Source organism: Bombina bombina, chromosome 11 (assembly GCF_027579735.1).
Source record: "Bombina bombina isolate aBomBom1 chromosome 11, aBomBom1.pri, whole genome shotgun sequence".
In the NCBI taxonomy this organism is placed as follows: Eukaryota; Metazoa; Chordata; class Amphibia; order Anura; family Bombinatoridae; genus Bombina; species Bombina bombina.
The window spans coordinates 118,431,346-118,454,180 of NC_069509.1; the positions used below are offsets into that span (position 1 = coordinate 118,431,346).

Sequence of the window (22,835 nt, forward strand, 5' to 3'; positions counted from 1 at the left end):
AGAGGATGTGATGTAGGAGGGGTAAAACCTCCCAGTTAAATTAGACAAAAGTATTAACCCAAGTACAATTTTACAATGTATTTTAAAAGAAAGCAAAATAAATAATGAATGTATATTGCAATAAATGTTTAATTTTCAGTAATACAACATTTTGTGTGTTGTTGAAATGCCAAGTTTAAAGTGAAGGTAAAGTTTGGATGTTTTTTCAACATAATTATATTAGTAATGTCCTAAATAGTGTAATCGCAAACTTTTTTTTTTAACATTTCATTATGTCATATTTTAATTAAACCGATTTATATTTGCTTACTCTGCCGTTATTGACTCCTCCCATCAGCCATTTCCTGTTTTCTGACACTCTTACGTATAGAGCGGTCCCACCCGCACTATACGTATCTCAAAAGCGCATTCTCGTGTATCTAACCTAATGCGCATGCGCACACTTTGCCGACTATAACCTATGAGCATGCGTTACTCTAATCTAAGCCGACATATTCAATGGTAACTAGAAAACATCACTATTGCGCATGCGCAAAACGGGAGCGAGCTTTTCTTACAAGGGAGAGGAAATAATGGGAACGCATGCGCACAGCGTCAAATAGTGAAGTGGCGTCAAATGACGGCCGCCTAACGGCCAGATTTTCAATTGGCATTTGCCAGAACGTGACCGGCAAGAAGAACAAATAAATAAATATATATATATATATATATATCGGGTTGTTTTGAAAGCGTTGAAAATTCTAAGGAAAAACGGAGATAACAGATTTAATGTGTTAAAAAAAAAAAAAAATGATGAATGAAAGTAGCATTCATTTTGGGAGTATTTTAACATGTAATAATACAATAGAGCTAACTTTACCTTCACTTTAATGGTCCTTTAAGATAGCAAAACTCACCAAAGAGCTGTGAAGGATTATTGCTAGTAGCTTTTTCATAATTAGTTAGGCCTTCATAAATGACCTTCCCGACCGCGGCATACAGACACTCCAATTCTTCGTATTTTGAAGCAACACTTGATGTACCTAGAATTAAAAAAAAAAACACATATGAAACATCTGATCAATTTGTTCTTGAGCATTTACTGGAAATTCTGTTTAAGTCTTGTGATCAATTTTTCAACCTATTGTGAGAGAATGTTCATTTTTAGATAAAGGAGATGTTGCGCGAAAAGGGTTTAGCTCCTTTTTTGATTGTCAAGTTTTGTTTTATTCTGAATATTTTAACCTCCGAAGAATTAAAAAGTCAGCATGTATACAGATCAATAACATGCTCCTAAACTTCCAAACAAATTATATTTTAAAGGGACACTGAACCCAATTTTTTTCTTTCATGATTGAGAGAACATGGCATTTTAATCAACTTTCTAATTTACTCCTATTATCAATTTTTCTTCATTCTCTTGCTATCTTTATTTTAAAAGCAGGAATGTAAATCTTAGCAGCCAGCCCATTTTAGGTTCAGCACCATAGAAACATAGAAACATAGATATTGACGGCAGATAAGAGCCATAGGCCCAGCAAGTCTGCCCGACCTTACCTAACAGTATAAACTTATCTAGTTCGTAGGATAGCCCTATGCTTGTCCCATGCATTTTTAAAGTCCCCCACAGTGTTTGTTGCTACTACCTCTTGAGGAAGTTTATTCCATAAATCAATCACTCTTTCTGTAAAGAAGTGCTTCCTCAAATTACTCCTGAATCTACTACCCTTTAGCTTGAGCTCATGACCCCTTGTTCTTGAATTTTCCATTTTATGTAAAATACCCACAGCCTCAGTTTTACTAAACCCTTTAATGTACTTGAAAGTTGCTACCATATCACCTCTTTCCCTTCTCTCCTCTAAGCTATACATATTTAGGTCATTGAGCCTATCCTGGTAAGTTTTATTTTTTAGACCATGTACCATTTTGGTAGCCCTCCATTGCACAGATTCAAGTTTGTTAATATCCTTCTGAAGATATGGCCTCCAGAACTGCACACAATACTCAAGATGAGGCCTAACCAATGATCTATAAAGTGGCATAAGAACCTTACTATTTCTGCTGCAAATACCTCTACCAATACATCCAAGCATTCTGCTAGCCTTACTCGCTGCATTACTACATTGTTTACTAAGTTTTAAATCATCTGAAATAATAATTCCCAAGTCCTGTTCCTCATCTGTAACAGTCAGTAAAGTGTCATTGAGCACTTGCTTAATGGAGGCTTACATTTACCCACCAATAAGCAAGCATAACCTAGGTTTTCAACCAAAATTGGGCCGGCTCCTATGCATCACATTCCTGCTTTTTAAATAAAGATAGCAAGAGAACAAAGAAAAATTGATAATAGGAGTAAATTAGAAAAGTTGCTTAAAATGGCATGCTCTATCTGAATCATGAAAGAAAAAATTTGGGTTTAGTGTCCCTTTAAGACAAAGATGCAACATTTACCCTCTAGAGCAGTGATTTTTAACCTTTTTTTTGCCGTGGCACACTTTTTTACATTAAAAAATCCTGTGGCACACCACCATCCCAAAATTTTAAAAAAAATCACACATTGTAGCCTAATACAGCATATATATATACACATACACACAAACACACACATACTGTATGTATTGTGCTGTTATGCCATGCCTCCTACAAACTACCCCTGCACTGGGAGTAAAAAACAAGCAAAGTTTAAAAAATATGTCACACTGTTGTCAGTCTGCCATGGCACACCTGAGGATCTCTCACGGCACACTAGTGTGCCACGGCACACTGGTTGAAAAACACTGCTCTAGAGGTAGTTATTGAGCACTAGAGAGAAAATGCTAAACTATTTTATATGCCAAAAGCCAGTTTATAATGTACAGAACTTACACCGCAACAACTAAGTGTCTCTCTTGCTTAGATGCCAACAAATTAGCCTCTGTAGAAAGATGTAATGTAGTATAAGACCAAATCACAAATAAATAACAGGACCTAAAGACATTTGTAAGGAAGTTTTACTCAAAAAGATCTAACTTCAGACCTTGCAGGATCTCTGCTCTAGAAGCATTAACAAAAGTAATTTCACCTATGAAATGGTTGGTATTAAAGAGACATGAAACCCAAAGAAATTATTTCATGATTTAGATAGTACAATTTTAATCAACTTTCTAATTTGCTTTGTACTCTTGGTATCATTTGTTGATAAGTTTACATGCGTAGGTTTAAGAGCAGAAATGCACTATGGAGAGCTAGCTGCTGATTGGTTTTCAGCTTCCTGTCGTGCAATGCTGCTCCTTCAATAAAGGATAACAAAGAAATTAAGCAAATTTTCTAACAGAAGTGAAATTGAGAGTTGTTTAAAATTGTATGGTCCATCTCAAAAACATAATTTATGCTTACCTGATAAATTCCTTTCTTCTGTAGTGTGATCAGTCCACGGGTCATCATTACTTCTGGGATATTACTCCTCCCCAACAGGAAGTGCAAGAGGATTCACCCAGCAGAGCTGCATATAGCTCCTCCCCTCTACGTCACTCCCAGTCATTCGACCAAGGACCAACGAGAAAGGAAAAGCCAAGGGTGAAGTGGTGACTGGAGTATAAATTAAAAAATATTTACCTGCCTTAAAAACAGGGCGGGCCGTGGACTGATCACACTACAGAAGAAAGGAATTTATCAGGTAAGCATAAATTATGTTTTCTTCTGTTAAGTGTGATCAGTCCACGGGTCATCATTACTTCTGGGATACCAATACCAAAGCAAAAGTACACGGATGACGGGAGGGATAGGCAGGCTCTTTATACAGAAGGAACCACTGCCTGAAGAACCTTTCTCCCAAAAATAGCCTCCGATGAAGCAAAAGTGTCAAATTTGTAAAATTTGGAAAAAGTATGAAGCGAAGACCAAGTTGCAGCCTTGCAAATCTGCTCAACAGAGGCCTCATTCTTGAAGGCCCAAGTGGAAGCCACAGCTCTAGTAGAATGAGCTGTAATTCTTTCAGGAGGCTGCTGTCCAGCAGTCTCATAAGCTAAACGAATTATGCTACGAAGCCAAAAAGAAAGAGAGGTAGCAGAAGCTTTTTGACCTCTCCTCTGCCCAGAGTAAACGACAAACAGAGAAGACGTTTGTCGAAATTCCTTAGTTGCCTGTAAGTAAAATTTTAGAGCACGGACTACATCCAGGTTGTGCAGTAGACGTTCCTTCTTCGAAGAAGGATTTGGGCACAAGGAAGGAACAACAATCTCTTGATTGATATTCCTGTTAGTAACTACCTTAGGTAAGAACCCAGGTTTAGTACGCAGAACTACCTTATCCGAATGAAAAATCAAATAAGGAGAATCACAATGTAAGGCTGATAATTCAGAGACTCTTCGAGCCGAGGAAATAGCCATTAAAAATAGAACTTTCCAAGATAACAACTTTATATCAATGGAATGAAGGGGTTCAAACGGAACGCCCTGTAAAACATTAAGAACAAGGTTTAAACTCCATGGTGGAGCAACCGTTTTAAACACAGGCTTAATCCTGGCCAAAGCCTGACAAAAAGCCTGGACGTCAGGAACTTCTGACAGACGTTTGTGTAACAGAATGGACAGAGCTGAGATCTGTCCCTTTAATGAACTAGCAGATAAACCCTTTTCTAAACCTTCTTGTAGAAAAGACAATATCCTAGGAATCCTAACCTTACTCCAAGAGTAACCTTTGGATTCACACCAATATAGGTATTTACGCCATATCTTATGGTAAATCTTTCTGGTAACAGGCTTCCTAGCCTGTATTAAGGTATCAATAACTGACTCAGAAAACCCACGTCTTGATAAAATCAAGCGTTCAATTTCCAAGCAGTCAGCTTCAGAGAAGTTAGATTTTGATGTTTGAAGGGACCCTGTATCAGAAGGTCCTGTTTCAGAGGTAGAGACCAAGGTGGACAGGATGACATGTCCACCAGGTCTGCATACCAAGTCCTGCGTGGCCACGCAGGAGCTATTAGAATCACTGATGCTCTCTCTTGTTTGATTCTGGCAATCAATCGAGGAAGCATCGGGAAGGGTGGAAACACATAAGCCATCCTGAAGTCCCAAGGTGCTGTCAGAGCATCTATCAGGACTGCTCCTGGATCCCTGGATCTGGACCCGTAACGAGGAAGCTTGGCGTTCTGTCGAGACGCCATGAGATCTATCTCTGGTTTGCCCCAACGTCGAAGTATTTGGGCAAAGACCTCCGGATGGAGTTCCCACTCCCCCGGATGAAAAGTCTGACGACTTAAGAAATCCGCCTCCCAGTTCTCCACTCCCGGGATGTGGATTGCTGACAGGTGGCAAGAGTGAGACTCTGCCCAGCGAATTATCTTTGATACTTCCATCATAGCTAGGGAGCTTCTTGTCCCTCCCTGATGGTTGATGTAAGCTACAGTCGTGATGTTGTCCGACTGAAACCTGATGAACCCCCGAGTTGTCAACTGGGGCCAAGCCAGGAGGGCATTGAGAACTGCTCTCAATTCCAGAATGTTTATTGGCAGGAGACTCTCCTCCTGACTCCATTGTCCCTGAGCCTTCAGAGAATTCCAGACGGCACCCCAACCTAGAAGGCTGGCGTCTGTTGTTACAATTGTCCAGTCTGGTCTGCTGAATGGCATCCCCCTGGACAGATGTGGCCGAGAAAGCCACCATAGAAGAGAATTTCTGGTCTCTTGATCCAGATTCAGAGAAGGGGATAAGTCTGAGTAATCCCCATTCCACTGACTTAGCATGCACAGTTGCAGTGGTCTGAGGTGTAAGCGTGCAAAGGGTACTATGTCCATTGCCGCTACCATTAAGCCGATTACCTCCATGCATTGAGCCACTGACGGGTGTTGAATGGAATGAAGGGTGCGGCAAGCACTTTGAAGTCTTGTTAGCCTGTCCTCTGTCAGGTAAATCTTCATTTCTACAGAATCTATAAGAGTCCCCAGGAAGGGAACTCTTGTGAGTGGAACGAGTGAACTTTTCTTTTCGTTCACCTTCCATCCATGTGACCTTAGAAATGCCAGTACTAACTCTGTATGAGACTTGGCAGTTTGAAAGCTTGAAGCTTGAATCAGAATGTCGTCTAGGTATGGAGCTACCGAGATTCCCCGCGGTCTTAGTACCGCCAGAAGAGCACCCAGAACCTTTGTGAAGATTCTTGGAGCTGTAGCCAATCCGAATGGAAGAGCCACAAACTGGTAATGCCTGTCTAGGAAGGCAAACCTTAGGTACCGGTAATGATCTTTGTGAATCGGTATGTGAAGGTAGGCATCTTTTAAATCTACAGTGGTCATGTACTGACCCTCTTGGATCATAGGTAAAATTGTCCGAATAGTCTCCATCTTGAACGATGGAACTCTTAGGAATTTGTTTAGGATTTTTAAGTCCAGGATTGGTCTGAAAGTTCCCTCTTTTTTGGGAACCACAAACAGATTTGAGTAAAACCCCTGTCCCTGTTCCGATCGTGGAACAGGATGGATTACTCCCATTAACAAGAGCTCTTGTACGCAGCGTAGAAACGCCTCTTTCTTTGTCTGGATTGTTGACAACCTTGACAGATGAAATCTCTCTCTTGGAGGAGAGTATTTGAAGTCCAGAAGGTATCCCTGAGATATTATCTCTAGCGCCCAGGGATCCTGGACATCTCTTGCCCAAGCCTGGGCGAAGAGAGAAAGTCTGCCCCCCACTAGATCCGATCCCGGATCGGGGGCCCTCAATTCATGCTGTTTTAGGGGCAGCAGCAGGTTTCCTGGTCTGCTTGCCCTTGTTCCAGGACTGGTTAGGTTTCCAGCCTTGTCTGTAGCGAGCAACAGCTCCTTCCTGTCTTGGTGCAGAGGAAGTTGATGCTGCTCCAGCTTTGAAATTACGAAAGGAACGAAAATTAGACTGTCTAGCCTTAGCTTTGGCTTTGTCCTGAGGCAGGGCATGGCCTTTACCTCCAGTAATGTCAGCGATAATCTCTTTCAACCCGGGCCCGAATAAGGTCTGCCCTTTGAAAGGTATATTAAGCAATTTAGACTTAGAAGTAACATCAGCTGACCAGGATTTTAGCCACAGCGCCCTGCGTGCCTGAATGGCGAATCCTGAATTCTTCGCCGTAAGTTTAGTAAGATGTACTACGGCCTCCGAAATGAATGAATTAGCTAGTTTAAGGACTCTAAGCCTGTCCGTAATGTCGTCCAGAGTAGCTGAACTAATGTTCTCTTCCAGAGACTCAATCCAGAATGCCGCTGCAGCCGTGATCGGCGCAATGCATGCAAGGGGTTGCAATATAAAACCTTGTTGAACAAACATTTTCTTAAGGTAACCCTCTAATTTTTTATCCATTGGATCTGAAAAAGCACAGCTATCCTCCACCGGGATAGTGGTACGCTTAGCTAAAGTAGAAACTGCTCCCTCCACCTTAGGGACCGTTTGCCATAAGTCCCGAGTGGTGGCGTCTATTGGAAACATTTTTCTAAATATCGGAGGGGGTGAGAACGGCACACCGGGTCTATCCCACTCCTTAGTAACAATTTCAGTAAGTCTCTTAGGTATAGGAAAAACCTCAGTACTCGCCGGTACCGCAAAATATTTATCCAACCTACACATTTTCTCTGGTATTGCAACTGTGTTACAATCATTCAGAGCCGCTAACACCTCCCCTAGTAATACACGGAGGTTTTCCAGTTTAAATTTAAAATTTGAAATATCTGAATCCAGTCTGTTTGGATCAGAACCGTCACCCACAGAATGAAGTTCTCCGTCCTCATGTTCTGCCACCTGTGACGCAGTGTCTGACATGGCCCTAATATTATCAGCGCACTCTGTTCTCACCCCAGAGTGATCACGCTTACCTCTTAGTTCTGGTAATTTAGCCAAAACTTCAGTCATAACAGTAGCCATATCCTGTAATGTGATTTGTAATGGCCGCCCAGATGTACTCGGCGCTACAATATCACGCACCTCCCGATCGGGAGATGCAGGTACTGACACGTGAGGCGAGTTAGTCGGCATAACTCTCCCCTCGTTGTTTGGTGAAATTTGTTCAATTTGTACAGATTGACTTTTATTTAAAGTAGCATCAATACAGTTAGTACATAAATTTCTATTGGGCTCCACTTTGGCATTGCAACAAATGACACAGGTATCATCCTCTGAATCAGACATGTTTAACACACTAGCAAATAAACTTGCAACTTGGAATACAATTCAATTAGAATAATATTAAAAACGTACTGTGCCTTTAAGAAGCACAGAAGATCTATGACAGTTGAAAATTAATAAATTGAAAACAGTTATAGTGTAAACAACACAACTTTAGCAAAGGTTTAATCCCATTAGCAAAGATAACAAATTCTGAAAGCAGGAAACAAATTACAGAATAAACGTTTTTTATCTCAGTCAACTATAATTCTCACAGCTCTGCTGAGAGAAATTACCTCCCTCAAAATAAGTTTTGAAGACCCCTGAGCTCTGTAGAGATGAGCGGGATCATGCAGGAAATACAATGAGCTGCTGACTGAAATATTTGATGCGTAGCAAAAGCGCCAAAAAACGGCCCCTCCCCCTCACACACAGCAGTGAGAGAGAACAGAAACTGTCAGAAAAAAGATTAAGCAACTGCCAAGTGGAAAAATAGTGCCCAAACATTTATTCACTCAGTACCTCAGCAAATGAAAACGATTTTACATTCCAGCAAAAACGTTAAACATAATTTCTAGTTATTAAACAGCTTTATGTAATTCTTACAGTGTAATTCTAGTGAAGTACCATTCCCCAGAATACTGAAGTGTAAAGTATACATACATGACATTATATCGGTATGGCAGGATTTTCTCATCAATTCCATTGTCAGAAAATAAAAGCTGCTACATACCTCTATGCAGATTCATCTGCCCGCTGTCCCCTGATCTGAAGTTTACCTCTCCTCAGATGGCCGAGAAACAGCAATATGATCTTAACTACTCCGGCTAAAATCATAGCAAAAACTCTGGTAGATTCTTCTTCAAACTCTACCAGAGAGGTAATAACACACTCCGGTGCTATTTTAAAATAACAAACTTTTGATTGAAGATATAAAACTAAGTATAATCACCATAGTCCTCTCACACATCCTATCTAGTCGTTGGGTGCAAGAGAATGACTGGGAGTGACGTAGAGGGGAGGAGCTATATGCAGCTCTGCTGGGTGAATCCTCTTGCACTTCCTGTTGGGGAGGAGTAATATCCCAGAAGTAATGATGACCCGTGGACTGATCACACTTAACAGAAGAAATTGGGTTTCATAGCCCTTTAATCTTTTATTTTTATATGGACAATGCATGGATGAAATTAAGGAGACAGCAACACACTTCAGGAGCTGTAAAAGAGTTTGTACATAGATATTCTCTATGTATAACAGCACACATGCTACGAGCCAGAAGCAAAATGTTAAGCGTTTGTGCTCTGTGACTCCTGGAGGTTTGCAAAGCCCTAAAGCAGTGCTATATATACAGTAGAGGTAGCCCTCAGTTTACGCCGGGGTTAGGTTCCAGAAGGAATGATTGTAAATCGAAACCGTTGTAAATTGAAACCCAGTTATAATGTAAGTCAATGGGAAGTGAGGGAGATAGGTTCCAGGCCCCTCTCAAAATTGTCAGACTCATAAGTAACACCTAATACATTATTTTTAAAGCTTTGAAATGAAGACTTGAAATGCTAAACAGCATTATAAACCTAATAAAATAATCACACAACACAGAATATATAATTAAACTAAGTTAAATAAACAAAAACATTTGCTAAACAGCATTATAAACCTAATAAAATAATCACACAACACAAAATATATAATTAAACTAAGTTAAATGAACAAAAACATTTGTTAAACAGCATTATAAACCTAATAAAATAATCACACAACACAGACTTCACTTGCATTTTTCTGCAAACAGTTCTTTCTATGCATTCAAATCTGGACTGATTTATAGACAGGAAGATCTTGTTCCTTTGAAATCTGCTCGATAGCTCAGGTCTGGTTAAACTGATTGATTTCAGCTTGCTTGGCTTTGCTGCAACAAAAGCGGACAGCTCCACCTACTGGCTATTTAAATAAATGCACTGCTTCTGAATGCTTTTCAATAGCAGTCACATGACTGGAAAAAAGGTTGTTATTCTGAAACGGTGTAAATTGAACCGTTGTAAAACGAGGGCCACCTGTGTATATATATATATATATATATATATATATATGTATATATATATATATATATATATAGAGGTTCATAACATACTATATAGAGGTATATGACAGGTGCCAAAAGCTACCTATTTGATGAATGCCATTATTATTATTGTATTACTACTTTTGAAACGCTAGGATTTACCAGTGCAACAAATAAAAGGGGACTTTCAGTCCGTATAAAATACTTGATGCTGAAAGTTCCTTTATTTGTCTGCAGTATATTCCGCGCTGGAGCGCCTCAGCCCACCCGCAGCAGAATGCTATTTTGCAGTGAGGTCATCTGGCCCGCACAGTTATTGGCTAAGAGGTGGAAGCGCCACTTCACTGAAAAACAGCACTCTGCTGCAGGTGGGCTGAGGCGCTCAGCACGGAATATGCTGCAGACAAATAAAGGAACTTTCAGCATGAAGTATTTTATACTTTCATAACTGAGAGTCCCCTTTATTTGTTCCACTCGTAAATCCTAGCGTTTCACAAACACTAGGATTTACTATCACTTTAACTTGGTAAGCACACAACAGTCATTTATTCATAGCACAGACACATTTAACACAACCCAGAGAAGCTTAAAGGGACATTCGGTATGCAACAATAATAAGCACTAATTCATTACAGCATGTCATTTGTGCACTTTTGACCCTAGATAACTTTTTGTTTGACTCCCACAAACAGGTTAAACACGCAGGTAAAACCTTGAAGTTCCCAAGCAAAACACCGCCGGACTTTAAAGGGACATGTACCAAGAGAATAAAGCAAATTAGATTACAGAAGTAAGTTAGAAAGTGGTTTAAAATTACATGTTCTGTGTAAATCATGAAAGAAGAAGTTTGGGTTTCACGTCCTTTTAAAAAAGACCCAATTTCAAATAAACTTCTGTAATCTAATTTGCTTTATTCTCTTGGTATCCTTAGTTGAAAAGCTTATATCGGTAGGCTCAGGAAAAACAATGCATTACTTGGACAAAGATGCTGATTGGTGGCTGCACCAAAATGACTCTTTAAATTTGAAAACAGAAAAAAATTGGAAAGTTGTTTAAAATCATATGCTCTGTTTGAATCATGATTAAAAAAAATTGGGGGTTCATGTCCCTTTAAACTAAAGATTAAGTTCAAAATTAACTTTTAATAAAGGTATATAGGCAGAAAACCCTTTATCCAAACTGCTTGGGACTGGAAAAGGTTTGGCTTTCAGAATAGTGTATAATGTCCCTTTAAAGGGACACTGAACCCAATTTTTTTCTTTCATGATTCAGATAGAGCAAGCAATTCTAAGCAACTTTCTAATTTACTCCTATTATCATTTTATTTCATTCTCTTGCTATCTTTATTTGAAAAGCAAGAATGTAAGTTTAGAAGCTGGCCAATTTTGGGTTCACAACCTGGGTTGTGCTTGCTGATTGATGGCTAAACGCACCCACTATTAAACAAGTGCTGTCCAACTCTGAACCAAAAAATGGCTGGCTCTTTGGCTTAGATGCCTTCTTTTTCAAATAAAGATAACAAGAAAACAAAGAACATTTGATAATAGGAGTAAATTAGAAAGTTGCTTAAAATGGCATGCTCTATCTGAACCATGAAAGAAAAAAAATTGGGTTTAGTATCCCTTTAACAGCTTATCCCCTTAACGACCAACGACGTATGGGGTACGTCCTGCAAAAAAATGCAGTTAATGACCAAGGACGTACCCCATACGTCGTTGGTCTTTGAAAGCAGTGGAAGCGATCCTGATAGCTTCCAGCTGCTTTCATGTTATTGCAGTGATGCCTCAATATTGAGGCATCCTGCAATAACTGTTTTTAGCCATCCGATGCAGAGAGAGCCACTCTGTGGCCCTCTCTGCATCGGCTATCGATGGCCGTTATCGTTGGTGGGTGGGAGCTCATCCAGGGAGGCGGGTGGGAAGTCATTGGTGGAGGAGGGGGGGAGGGATCTTGTGCAGGTGCGTGCACGAGAGCCGGGGCGCGCGCGCACGAGAGCCGTGCACGGGCGCACGCGTGCATGAGAGATCTATGAAAACAGCATCAATATGCTGTAGATCTGGAGGGTGGGAGAGAGGACTGGGGAGGGTGGGATTTTAAAATCAAGGCATCTGGGAGAGGGTGGGGGGTTGGATGTTGAGGGGGGGGCAGCTACACTACAGAAATAAAGAAAATATTTAATAAAATAAAAATAAAAAAATACATTATTATTTTTCAAACTGGGTACTGGCAGACAGCTGCCAGTACCCAATATGGTGCACAATAAAGGCAGAGGGGGGGGGGGGGGGGGGGGGGGGTTAAAGAGCTGTTTGGGGGGGGGGGATCAGGGAGGTTGGGGGCTAAGGGGGGTCCTACACAGCAGAAGAATTATTATTATTTTTTTTTTAAAAAAACTAAAACCCCCCAAAAAACTTATTTTAGTACTGGCAGACTGACTTTCTGCCAGTACTTAAGATGGCGGGGACAATTGTGGGGTGGGGGAGGGAAGGGAGCTGTTTGGGAGGGATCAGGGGGTGGGATGTGTCAGGTGGGAGGCTGATCTCTACACTAAAGCTAAAATTAACCCTGCAAGCTCCCTACAAGCTACCTAATTAACTCCTTCACTGCTAGACATAATATACGTGTGATGCGCAGCGGCATTTAGCGACCTTCTAACTACCAAAAAGCAACGCCAAAGCCATATATGTCTGCTATTTCTGAACTAAGGGGATCCCAGAGAAGCATTTACAACAATTTGTGCCATAATTGCACAAGCTGTTTGTAAATAATTTCAGTGAGAAACCTAAAATTGTGAAATATTTAAAGTTTTTTTTAATTTGATCGCATTTGGCGGTGAAATGGTGGCATGAAATATACCAAAATGGGCCTAGATCAATACTTGGGGTTGTTTACTACACTACACTAAAGCTAAAATTAACCCTACAAGCTCCCTACGTGCTCCCTAATTAACCCCTTCACTGCTGCACATAATACACGTGTGGTGCGCAGTGGCATTTAGCAGCCTTCTAATTACCAAAAAGCAACGTAAAAGCCATATATGTCTGCTATTTCTGAACAAAGGGGATCCCAGAGAAGCATTTTAAAACCATTTGTGCAATAATTGCACAAGCTGTTTGTAAATAATTTCATTGAGAAACCTAAAGTTTGTGAAAAAATTTGTGAAAAAGTGAACATTTTTTTTTATTTGATCGCATTTGGCGGTGAAATGGTGGCATGAAATATACCAAAATGGGCCTAGATCAATACTTTGGGATGTCTTCTAAAAATATATATATATATATATACACATGTTAAAGGATATTCAGGGATTCCTGACAGATATCAGTGTCCCAATGTAACTAGCGCTAATTTTGAAAAAAGTGGTTTGGAAATAGCAAAGTGCTACTTTTATTTAGTGCCCTATAACTTGCAAAAAAAGCAAAGAACATGTAAACATTGGGTATTTCTAAACGCAGGACAAAATTTAGAAACTATTTAGCATGGGTGTTTTTTGGTGGTTGTAGATGTGCAACAGATTTTGGGGGTCAAAGTTTGAAAAAATTGTTTTTTTTCCATTTTTTCCTCATATTTTATAATTTTTTTAATAGTAAATTATAAGATATGATGAAAATAATGGTATCTTTAGAAAGTCCATTTAATGGCGAGAAAAACGGTATATAATATGTGTGGGTACAGTAAATGAGTAAGAGGAAAATTACAGCTAAACACAAACACCGCAGAAATGTAAAAATAGCCTTTGTCCCAAACGGTCAACAAATGGAAAAGTGCTCTGGTCACTAAGGGGTTATACATGTAAGGTAAAGGTAGTTTTAAATCAGTTTTAACCCCTTAAGGACCAAACCATTTTTCAATTTCTTACCCTTAAGGACCAAGGCTATTTTTACATTTCTGCGGTGTTTGCGTTTAGCTGTAATTTTCCTCTTACTAATTTACTGTACCCACACATATTATATACCGTTTTTCTCGCCATTAAATGGACTTTCTAAAGATACCATTATTTTCATCATATCTTATAATTTACTATAAAAAAATTATAAAATATAATGAAAAAAAAAAAAACTTTTTCTAACTTTGACCCCCAAAATCTGTTACACATCTGCAACCACCAAAAAACACCCATGCTAAATAGTTTCTAAATTTTGTCCTGAGTTTAGAAATACCCAATGTTTACATCTTCTTTGCAAGTTATAGGGCAATAAGTACAAGTAGCACTTTGCTATTTCCAAATAAGCGCTAGTTACATTGGAACACTGATAATCTATCAGGAATCCCTGAATATCCCTTGACATGTATATATTTTTTTTTAGTACACAACCCAAAGTATTGATCTAGGCCCGTTTTGGTAAATTTCATGCCACCATTTCACTGCCAAATGCAATAAAATAAAAAAATTCACAAACTTTAGGTTTCTCACTGAAATTATTTACAAACAGCTTGTGCAATTATGGCACAGATGGTTGTAAATGCTTCTCTGGGATCCCCTTTGTTCAGAAATGGTAGACATATATGGCTTTGTCATTGATGTTTGGTAATTAGAAGGCCGCTTATTGCCTCTGCACACCACACGTGTATTATGCCCAGCAGTGAAGGGATTAATTAGGGAGCTTGTAGGGTTAATTTTAGCTTTAGTGTAGATATCAGCCTCCCACCTGACACATCCCACCCCCTGACCCCTCTCAAACAGCTCTCTTTCCTCCCCACCTCACAATGGTCACCGCCATCTTAAGAAGTGGCAGAAAGTCTGCCAGTATAAAAATAAAGGTGTTTTTGTTTTGTTTGTTTTTTATATATATTTTTTCTGAGGTGTAGGACACCCCATTACCCCCCAACCTCCCTGATCCCCCCCAAACAGCTCTATAAGCCTCCCCCCTCGACCTATTGGCCGACATCTTAGGTACTGCCAGTACCCAGTTTACAAACAAACAAAAAATTTGCCCGTTTTAAAAAAAATAAATTAAAAAATAATTTTCTGTAGTGTAGCTCCCCCCCCCTCATCAATACCCTACCCCTCTCCCCTCCCGGATCCCTTTCCAAAAATAATGTTCCCTTTCGCCTCACCCTCCTTCGGCTGAATATTCAATTTGATCTGACCGTGCGCAAGCACGCGCTCCTGAGCTCCGCTTCCCGCCACGATCACGGACAGGATCAGGAAGTCGCAGCGGTGATGGGCCACCCACCCGCCTGCCTGCTATAGCTCCCACCCACCAACGAACGACACCACCGCTGTCCAATGCAGAGAGGGCCACAGAGTGGCCCTCTCTGCATTGGTAACTCTGCAAATCTATTTCTGCAGTGCCCCACTCATGGGGCATGCAGATATAGCACAACCTCGCAATTTTGAGCGAGATCGCGCAGAGAGAAGCCCAGGACTGCAGCGTTATGCCTTAAGGGCATAATGACCAGCGTTATACAGGGTACAAAGCTGGTTGTTAAGGGATTAATACTTGTATACATGGTACCATCAGAAAGGTAGTACAGTACTGTAATCAGAAAGGTAATATTTGTTGTTTTAAAGGGATATGAAATCCAAAATATTTATTTCATGATTCAGATAGAGCATGCAATTTACTTCTATTATCAATTTGTCTTCATTCTCTTGGTATCATTTGTTGAAAAGCAGAGACATAAAGCTTAGTAGCCAGCCCATTTCTGGAGAACTATATGGCAGCAGGTCTGCAAGAATCTTATCCATTTGCAACAGCACTAGATGGCAGCTGTCATGTAGTGACCCAGATGCCTACCTAGGTATCTCTTCAACATCAAATATCATGGGAACTAAGCAAATTTGATAACAAAAGTAAATTGGAAACTTTTAAAATGTTATCTTCTGTCTGAATCACAAAAGAACATGTTTGGGTTTCATATCCCTTTTAATAAATACAGAATATTATTTAGAACACAAAAACCAAACCAAAGATTCAGGCAGAGAAGATTGTGACTTAGACAGGGGGAAGAAAAAAAAAGTAATTTTTGAATATTGTATAAAAAAAAAAATGTTAATTAATAACTTTGGATTTCAGAATAAGTTTGGATATTGGAATTCCGGATTTGGGGATTTACCCTTTTTCTGCAGTGAAACAATTTGCAAAATTAAGGAACAGGGTTAAAATGACTACAAATTCCAAAACAATAAGAAGCAGCAAACTTACTAGGTTCAGTAGGGAAGATGCTCATCAGTCGAGACAGCAGAGTGTGAACTGCCCGAAGGACCTTGGTGTTCCCACAAGACATGCAGGCAGAAATCCCCCGCTGCAGAGGTTTGAAGCTACTGAGAACGGCTGTATTCTGGAGCACGGTGAGCAGGAAGCTTAGCAACTCCAGTCCTGTGCATATGTTTGCAAAGTTAGCCTGAGCCGGTTGTTCCTAGAACACACAGTGTTAACAGAAATAAAAAGTCGTTCAGAATGAATGTTTCGTACATAAGCGCAGTGCAGATTTATAATTTAGCAATCAAAAAACAATATATAAACTTGTCTGAATCCCAATCAACATACAAATAACAAAAACAGTGTGGTAGTGCACAAAAGGATATACTGATAGAGACAGGGTCCCCAAATTATTGCTTGCAGATCCAAATGGTACCTCCAAAAAAGAAACGTTGCAAATAGTGAAGTCCTGCAATACACTTAAGTGTATATAATAAAGGGTTAATGTACTCACATATTCTAGAGCTTAACATCAAGCTCTAGATATCAAGGCTCTTTGAGACTCCAATTGGAGACACAGAAGTGGCACTCAAAACGGATAGAGTAAAAATATTTATTGATAAAAAGGGATATCACCAGGCTTGTTTAAAGAGATGACACCATTGCAAGAACCTCCGCTACCATGGACCGTTACAATGAAACAAGGTCTCTGAGATGCGGCAGTTAGGTTCAGAAGGTCAATCTCCGCCTTTTCGGTGACGTCCATGCGTTCTCCGACATACATTTCACCGATTGCTGCTTGGCTTTGTCAAGGATCATGGTACATTTATAATTTGTTTACAAGAGTTTTTAAAATGTATTCGTATGTCTAACAAAAAGCGGGGGGAATGGTCCCTGGAAAAAAAATTGGAACAACTGTTCAATATCTGCCCTAAGATTGTAGAGATTTTCTACTACACCAATTCAACTTTTTCTTAAAAAAAAAAAAAATCTTCTTTATTCATTTTTGGGGAATATTTAAATGGTGCTTGCAACTTCAGAGCAATACTTATGTGTTTAACCCCATTGAGGGGGTTAATAAACACATTGTTATCTAGGGTCACCAATGCTAGCATAATGTACTCAAACAAATTAGTGTATCATTTTTGGATTAGAATGTCCCTTTAATGGTTGCCAAAAATATTCAAAAGGAGCTAATGTACTGATCAAGCAGTCACTGTGTAGAATGAAGCAGGGATAGTGTTCTGTAATCTGAGGCCATTTAGCCTCTTGGGAATAATAATTTTCATAGTTAAATAATGAATGGAAAGCTAAATGATACATTTAAACTGTAAAAGTATTTTAACAACTTATGGGGAATTCCATTTCATTTTTTATATCCAGTAAATAATTAAATATATTAATCAATGATTGACAAGTGTCTAAAATGTTCCATGGTAAGAAGAGTCTAATTGCTAATGTGATTCCCTTTAAAGGGATATGAAACCCCCCCCCCCCCCAAATATTTTGTGATTCAGACAGAGTATACAGTTCCAATTAAAATCCAATTTGCTTTATTCCCATGGTATTCTTTGTTGAAGAGACACCTAGGTAGGTATCTGAAGCACTACATGACAGGAAAAAGCACGGACATTCTCTTTCAAATGGATAACATTGTTGCAAAACTGCTGCCATGTAGTGCTCCAGACACAAACGTGTTCCTGAGCTTACGTCCATGGTTTTCAATAAAAGATATCAAAAGAATGAAAAAAATGTGATAATAGAAGTAAATAAGTTGTTAAAAATTGCATGCTCTATCTGAATCATGAAAAAATTGCATGCAATAGACATAAATATAAAGAAGAATGTGCACAGATACTGATATAAAAATCCAGTATAAAACCTTTTAAAAACTTACTTAGACGTTTAGCACTGCTAATGAGGTTAGGTTGGGACACCCAGTGAAAAAGGCTGAGACAGCAGGAATATCAGACCCTCCCCCCTCCTCTACATATGAAAAGACCAATTACAAAACAAACAAAACAAAAAAAAAAAAAAAAAAAAAAGAGTATGCAGGAGTCTGTAGACTTGTGTCTACATCTCATACTTTGGGGCTTGGCTAGGAGTCTGAAAATCAGCACAATGCTATTTAAAAATAAGCAAAACTATACATTTTTACAAAAACACACCCAGATGGGCTATATAAATGGATCATCTACAAAACATTTATGAAAAGAAAAATCTTGCGTACAATGTCCCTTTAAATCCTACATCTTCCTATGGTGTCAAAAAGATATGTAAGATCATACAAACTTAAAGGGACATGAAACCCACATGTTTTCTTTCATGATTTAGAAAGAGAATGCAATTTTAAACATCTTTCTAATTTACTTCTCTTATCTAATTTGTTTTATTCTCTTGATATTCTTTGCTGAAAAGCATATCTAGATATGCTCAGTAGCTGCCGATTGCTTGCTGCACATAGAAGCCTCGTGTGATTGGCTCACCCATGTGCATTGCTTTTTCTTCAACTAAGGATATCTAAAAAAATGAAGCAAAATAAATAATAGAAGTAAATTGTAATGTTGTTTAAATTTGTATTCTCTATCTGAATCATGAAAGAAAGATTTTGGGTTTAGTGGCCCTTTAAATGAATAAGCTCAAAGTACCACAAAGATAGTAGAAAATGCTCCCAACGAAAGAGAAATTAATTTGTATTAAATATATTTAAAAAATAGGCAAAAAAAAAGTCGGACCAAACATGCTTATTATATGTTAAACTGAGAAAAAAAGAAGAATTTTACGAAATCTCTTCAGCTGTTTAAACAAGTGCACGGGTGAAAGGAATCATACAGAAGCATATAAGGACAAGCCGTGAATGTCAGACGCAGTTGTAGAAAGGACAAGGCTTAGTAGTGTTTTGACAGGTCTGGTAGGTGCAGGGTCTCTACTGTTGAGATAAAAACCAAATCGAAACGCTGCCCACTATGCCACGGGGACAACATGCTGAGATAAAAGCGCACTGCCTGATCCTCTCTCTTGTCTTCAGATTTCACATCCTGATGATAGTTATTAATGTAGCAAAGCTTAATTAAACAGCAGTGGGCGAATAGTAGTTTAGCATTTGGAAATATGGAGAAATGGAATTTGCTAGCGAGCTTCTTAAATGCTAGTATGATATGCAATCATTTTGTATTAGTAAAAATGGGATTATGCAATGGGCTATTTGTTCTTTATACACAGAACATTTCCCATTGTTAATTTGCACTTATCTATAAAAGTTAACATTTACAAAAGCATGTGAATAAAAAATGGGTGGGGGGAGGGACACTTAAAGGGACAGTCTAGTCAAATTTAAACTGTCATGATTCAGATAGGGCAGGCAACTTTAAACAGCTTTCCAATTTACTTTTATCATCAAATTGTATTTGTTCTCTTGGTATTTTTTGTTGAAAGCTAAACCTAGGTAAGCTCACATGTTAATTCTAAGCCATTGAAGGCCACCTCTTATCTCTGCATTTTGACAGTTTTTAACAGTTAAACAGAGCTAGTTCATGTGTGCCACATAAATAACATTGTGCTCACTCCAGTGGAGTTACTTATGAGTGAGCTAAATGCTAAAATGCAAGTCTGTTAAAAAAACTGAAGTAAGGGGGCAGTCTGCAGAGGCTTAGATACAAGGTAATCACAGAGGTAAAGAGTGTATTAATATAACTGTTAGTTATGCAAAAATGGGGAATGGGTAATAAAGGGATTATCTATCTTTTAAAACAATAAAAATTCTGCAGTAGACTCTCCCTTTAACACTAGAAAATATTTCTTGTATTTTCAATTATGCTGTTATGTGTAGTTACGAAATAAATACTAATGATGTTCATTCAGCAGTTTTGTTAATTGCCGAATACGAAAGAAGGTGACCGCTCGCAGCATTCTGCAACACACTAAGATCTGGATTTGCACCATAACTGAAATGAGTATTGCTTTTTCTCTGGAAATAAGCTTCTCTAAGCAGGAAATTAAACCCATCTTCTGCTGATGAGAGTTAATAAACTCAAAACAGCTGTCCAGAAGTGTTTTTTGCTGCATCCACCTCATAAAAGGTGGTTAAACGCAATACTTGGAAGTAAAAACTGTGAGATATTGTAAATCTAATTTGCATATCTTACCCAGAGTTCCCTGATGCATTGGTAACAATGTATGTAGAGTACATCTGACAATAACCAAGCAGGGATACTTGCCTAGATTTGCTTATTTTCTATACAATTGTTTTGCTCTATCTATATATAAAATACACACACAGTAATTCAAGTCTGAAAAATGTTGAAGTTTGCCAGTTCTTGGATTAAGCAGAGATGAGAAAGAACTGCCAATCAATTCTACTAACAAAATTACATTGGCTAGCTGTGTCTACTCCAGTAACAAGTCTAAATGACCTCCTCCAGGCAATTGGTGGGTCTAGTTTGGCTACTGAAAAGCAAAGGCACCAAAGCCTTGTAAAATAAAATGTGTTTGTAGTCCCTTTAATAGTAAGCTATCCAGTTGGTCAAAGACGGAATCTTCAAACAGTTTTATTTTCAGGAAACATTACTCCTCCAATCACAGAAAGAAGAGAGGGTGGTTGGATGTGGAGTTTCATGCTTAAAGGACCAGTAGATTTGCATAATCAACACATGCATCATTAAAGGACAATGCAATTACACTTTCTGACAAATTTCAGAGTTATGTCTATTTCTACTCCTGTATCATGTGACAGCCATCAGCCAATCACAAATGCATATATGTATATTCTGTAAGTTCTTGCACATGCTCAATAGGAGCTGGTGACCCAAAAAGTGTAAATATAAAGAGACTGTGTACATTTTGTTAATGGAAGTAAATTGGAAAGTTTGAAGTATATTGCATGCTCTATCTGAATCGGGAAAGTTTAATTTTGACTTGAGTGTCCCTTTAATAGTTTGATGGGTAACTATTAACCCAACTGGCTATGCTCACCACCAGCTTAATGTGCAATCACAATGAACATGAGAAAGAAGCTATAAACAACCTTCTACAATATTCTAATAAAGAGACATAGGCGCAGCAAAGTCATATTTAATATAACAAGCAAAAAGGAATTATTGTAACAGTTTTATAACTAGAGAATGCAAAACCAATATACATCATTGCCAATGACAGCTTATTTCTAAGTGCAATCATGTTTCTTAAAAGCCTTGATGGGATATGGAGGGCACTCACCACCGTCATTAGCAGCTTATCAAACCATTGCAGTTTCAGCTCCGATTTGGGCCACATGTCAGGACGCAAAGCTGTCTTCAGAAGGTTCACACAGCGCCGAGAGAGTAATTCTCCTGGGGAGCCTGCAGTGTTCGAGTTGTCATTCACCTACACAAAGGGATCACAAGCACAACACAATGTGAGAAACGCTGGCATTTCTGCTCTTATATTCAACAGATTTCCAAGCAATTAATCTTAAAGGGACATCAATTCTCTCACAGAATGAAATGGCAGTGCCAAAAAAACATAATTTATGCTTACCTGATAAATTTATTTCTCTTGTAGTGTATCCAGTCCACGGATCATCCATTACTTATGGAATATATTCTCCTTCCCAACAGGAAGCTGCAAGAGTCCACCCACAGCAAAGCTGCTATATAGCTCCTCCCCTAACTGCCATATTTAGTCATTCGACCGAAAACATGCAGAGAAAGGAAAAACCATAGGGTGCAGTGGTGACTGTAGTTCAAATGAAAAAATTACCTGCCTTAAAGTGACAGGGCGGGCCGTGGACTGGATACACTACAAGAGAAATAAATTTATCAGGTAAGCATAAATTATGTTTTCTCTTGTTAAGTGTATCCAGTCCACGGATCATCCATTACTTATGGAATACCAATACCAAAGCTAAAGTACACGGATGATGGGAGGGACAAGGCAGGTACTTAAACGGAAGTTACCACTGCCTGTAAAAAACCCTTTCTCCCAAAAATAGCCTCCGAAGAAGCAAGGTATCAAATTTGTTAAATTTGAAAAGTATGAAGCGCAGACCAAGACTCCGTCTTGTAAATCTGTTCAACAGAAGCCACATTTAAAAAAGGCCCAAGTGAAAACCACAGCTCTAGTAGAATGAGCTGTAATCCCTTCAGGAGGCTGCTGTCCAGCAGTCTCATAAGCTAAATGAATTATGCTTTTTAACCAAAAAGACAGAGAGGCTGCTGAAGTCTTTTGACCTCTCCTCTGTCCAGAATAGACAACAAACAAGGTGAACGTTTGATGAAAACTGTAGTAGCTTGTAAGTAAAACTTTAAAGCACAAACCACGTCCAATATTGTGTAATAGACGTTCCTTCTTTGAGGAAGGATTAGGATACAAGCATGGAACAACTATCTCTTGAGTGATGTACTTGTTAGATACCACCTTAGGAAAAAACCCAGGTTGGTACGCAGGACTACCTTATCCGTACGAAGGACCAGATAAGGAGAATCACATTGTAACACAGATAACTTGGAGACTCTACGAGTCGAGGAATTAGCTACCCAAAAGGAACTTTCCAAGATAAAGATTGATATCTAT

The 22,835-nt window shown here is 39.0% G+C and overlaps 1 protein-coding gene across 2 annotated transcripts in view; it reads right to left on the reverse strand.

Moving 5' to 3' along the window:
* Window positions 1–22,835, reverse strand: part of TRRAP (transformation/transcription domain associated protein) — a 382,824-nt gene that overhangs the window by 181,250 nt on the left and 178,739 nt on the right. For both annotated transcript variants that reach the window (XM_053694540.1, XM_053694539.1), the window contains exons 43-45: window positions 21,501–21,647; window positions 16,290–16,503; window positions 897–1,022 (exon numbers count right to left, since the gene is read on the reverse strand). In XM_053694540.1, the coding sequence (XP_053550515.1) occupies window positions 897–1,022; window positions 16,290–16,503; window positions 21,501–21,647 (487 nt within the window). The remainder of the gene's footprint in view (window positions 1–896; window positions 1,023–16,289; window positions 16,504–21,500; window positions 21,648–22,835) is intronic.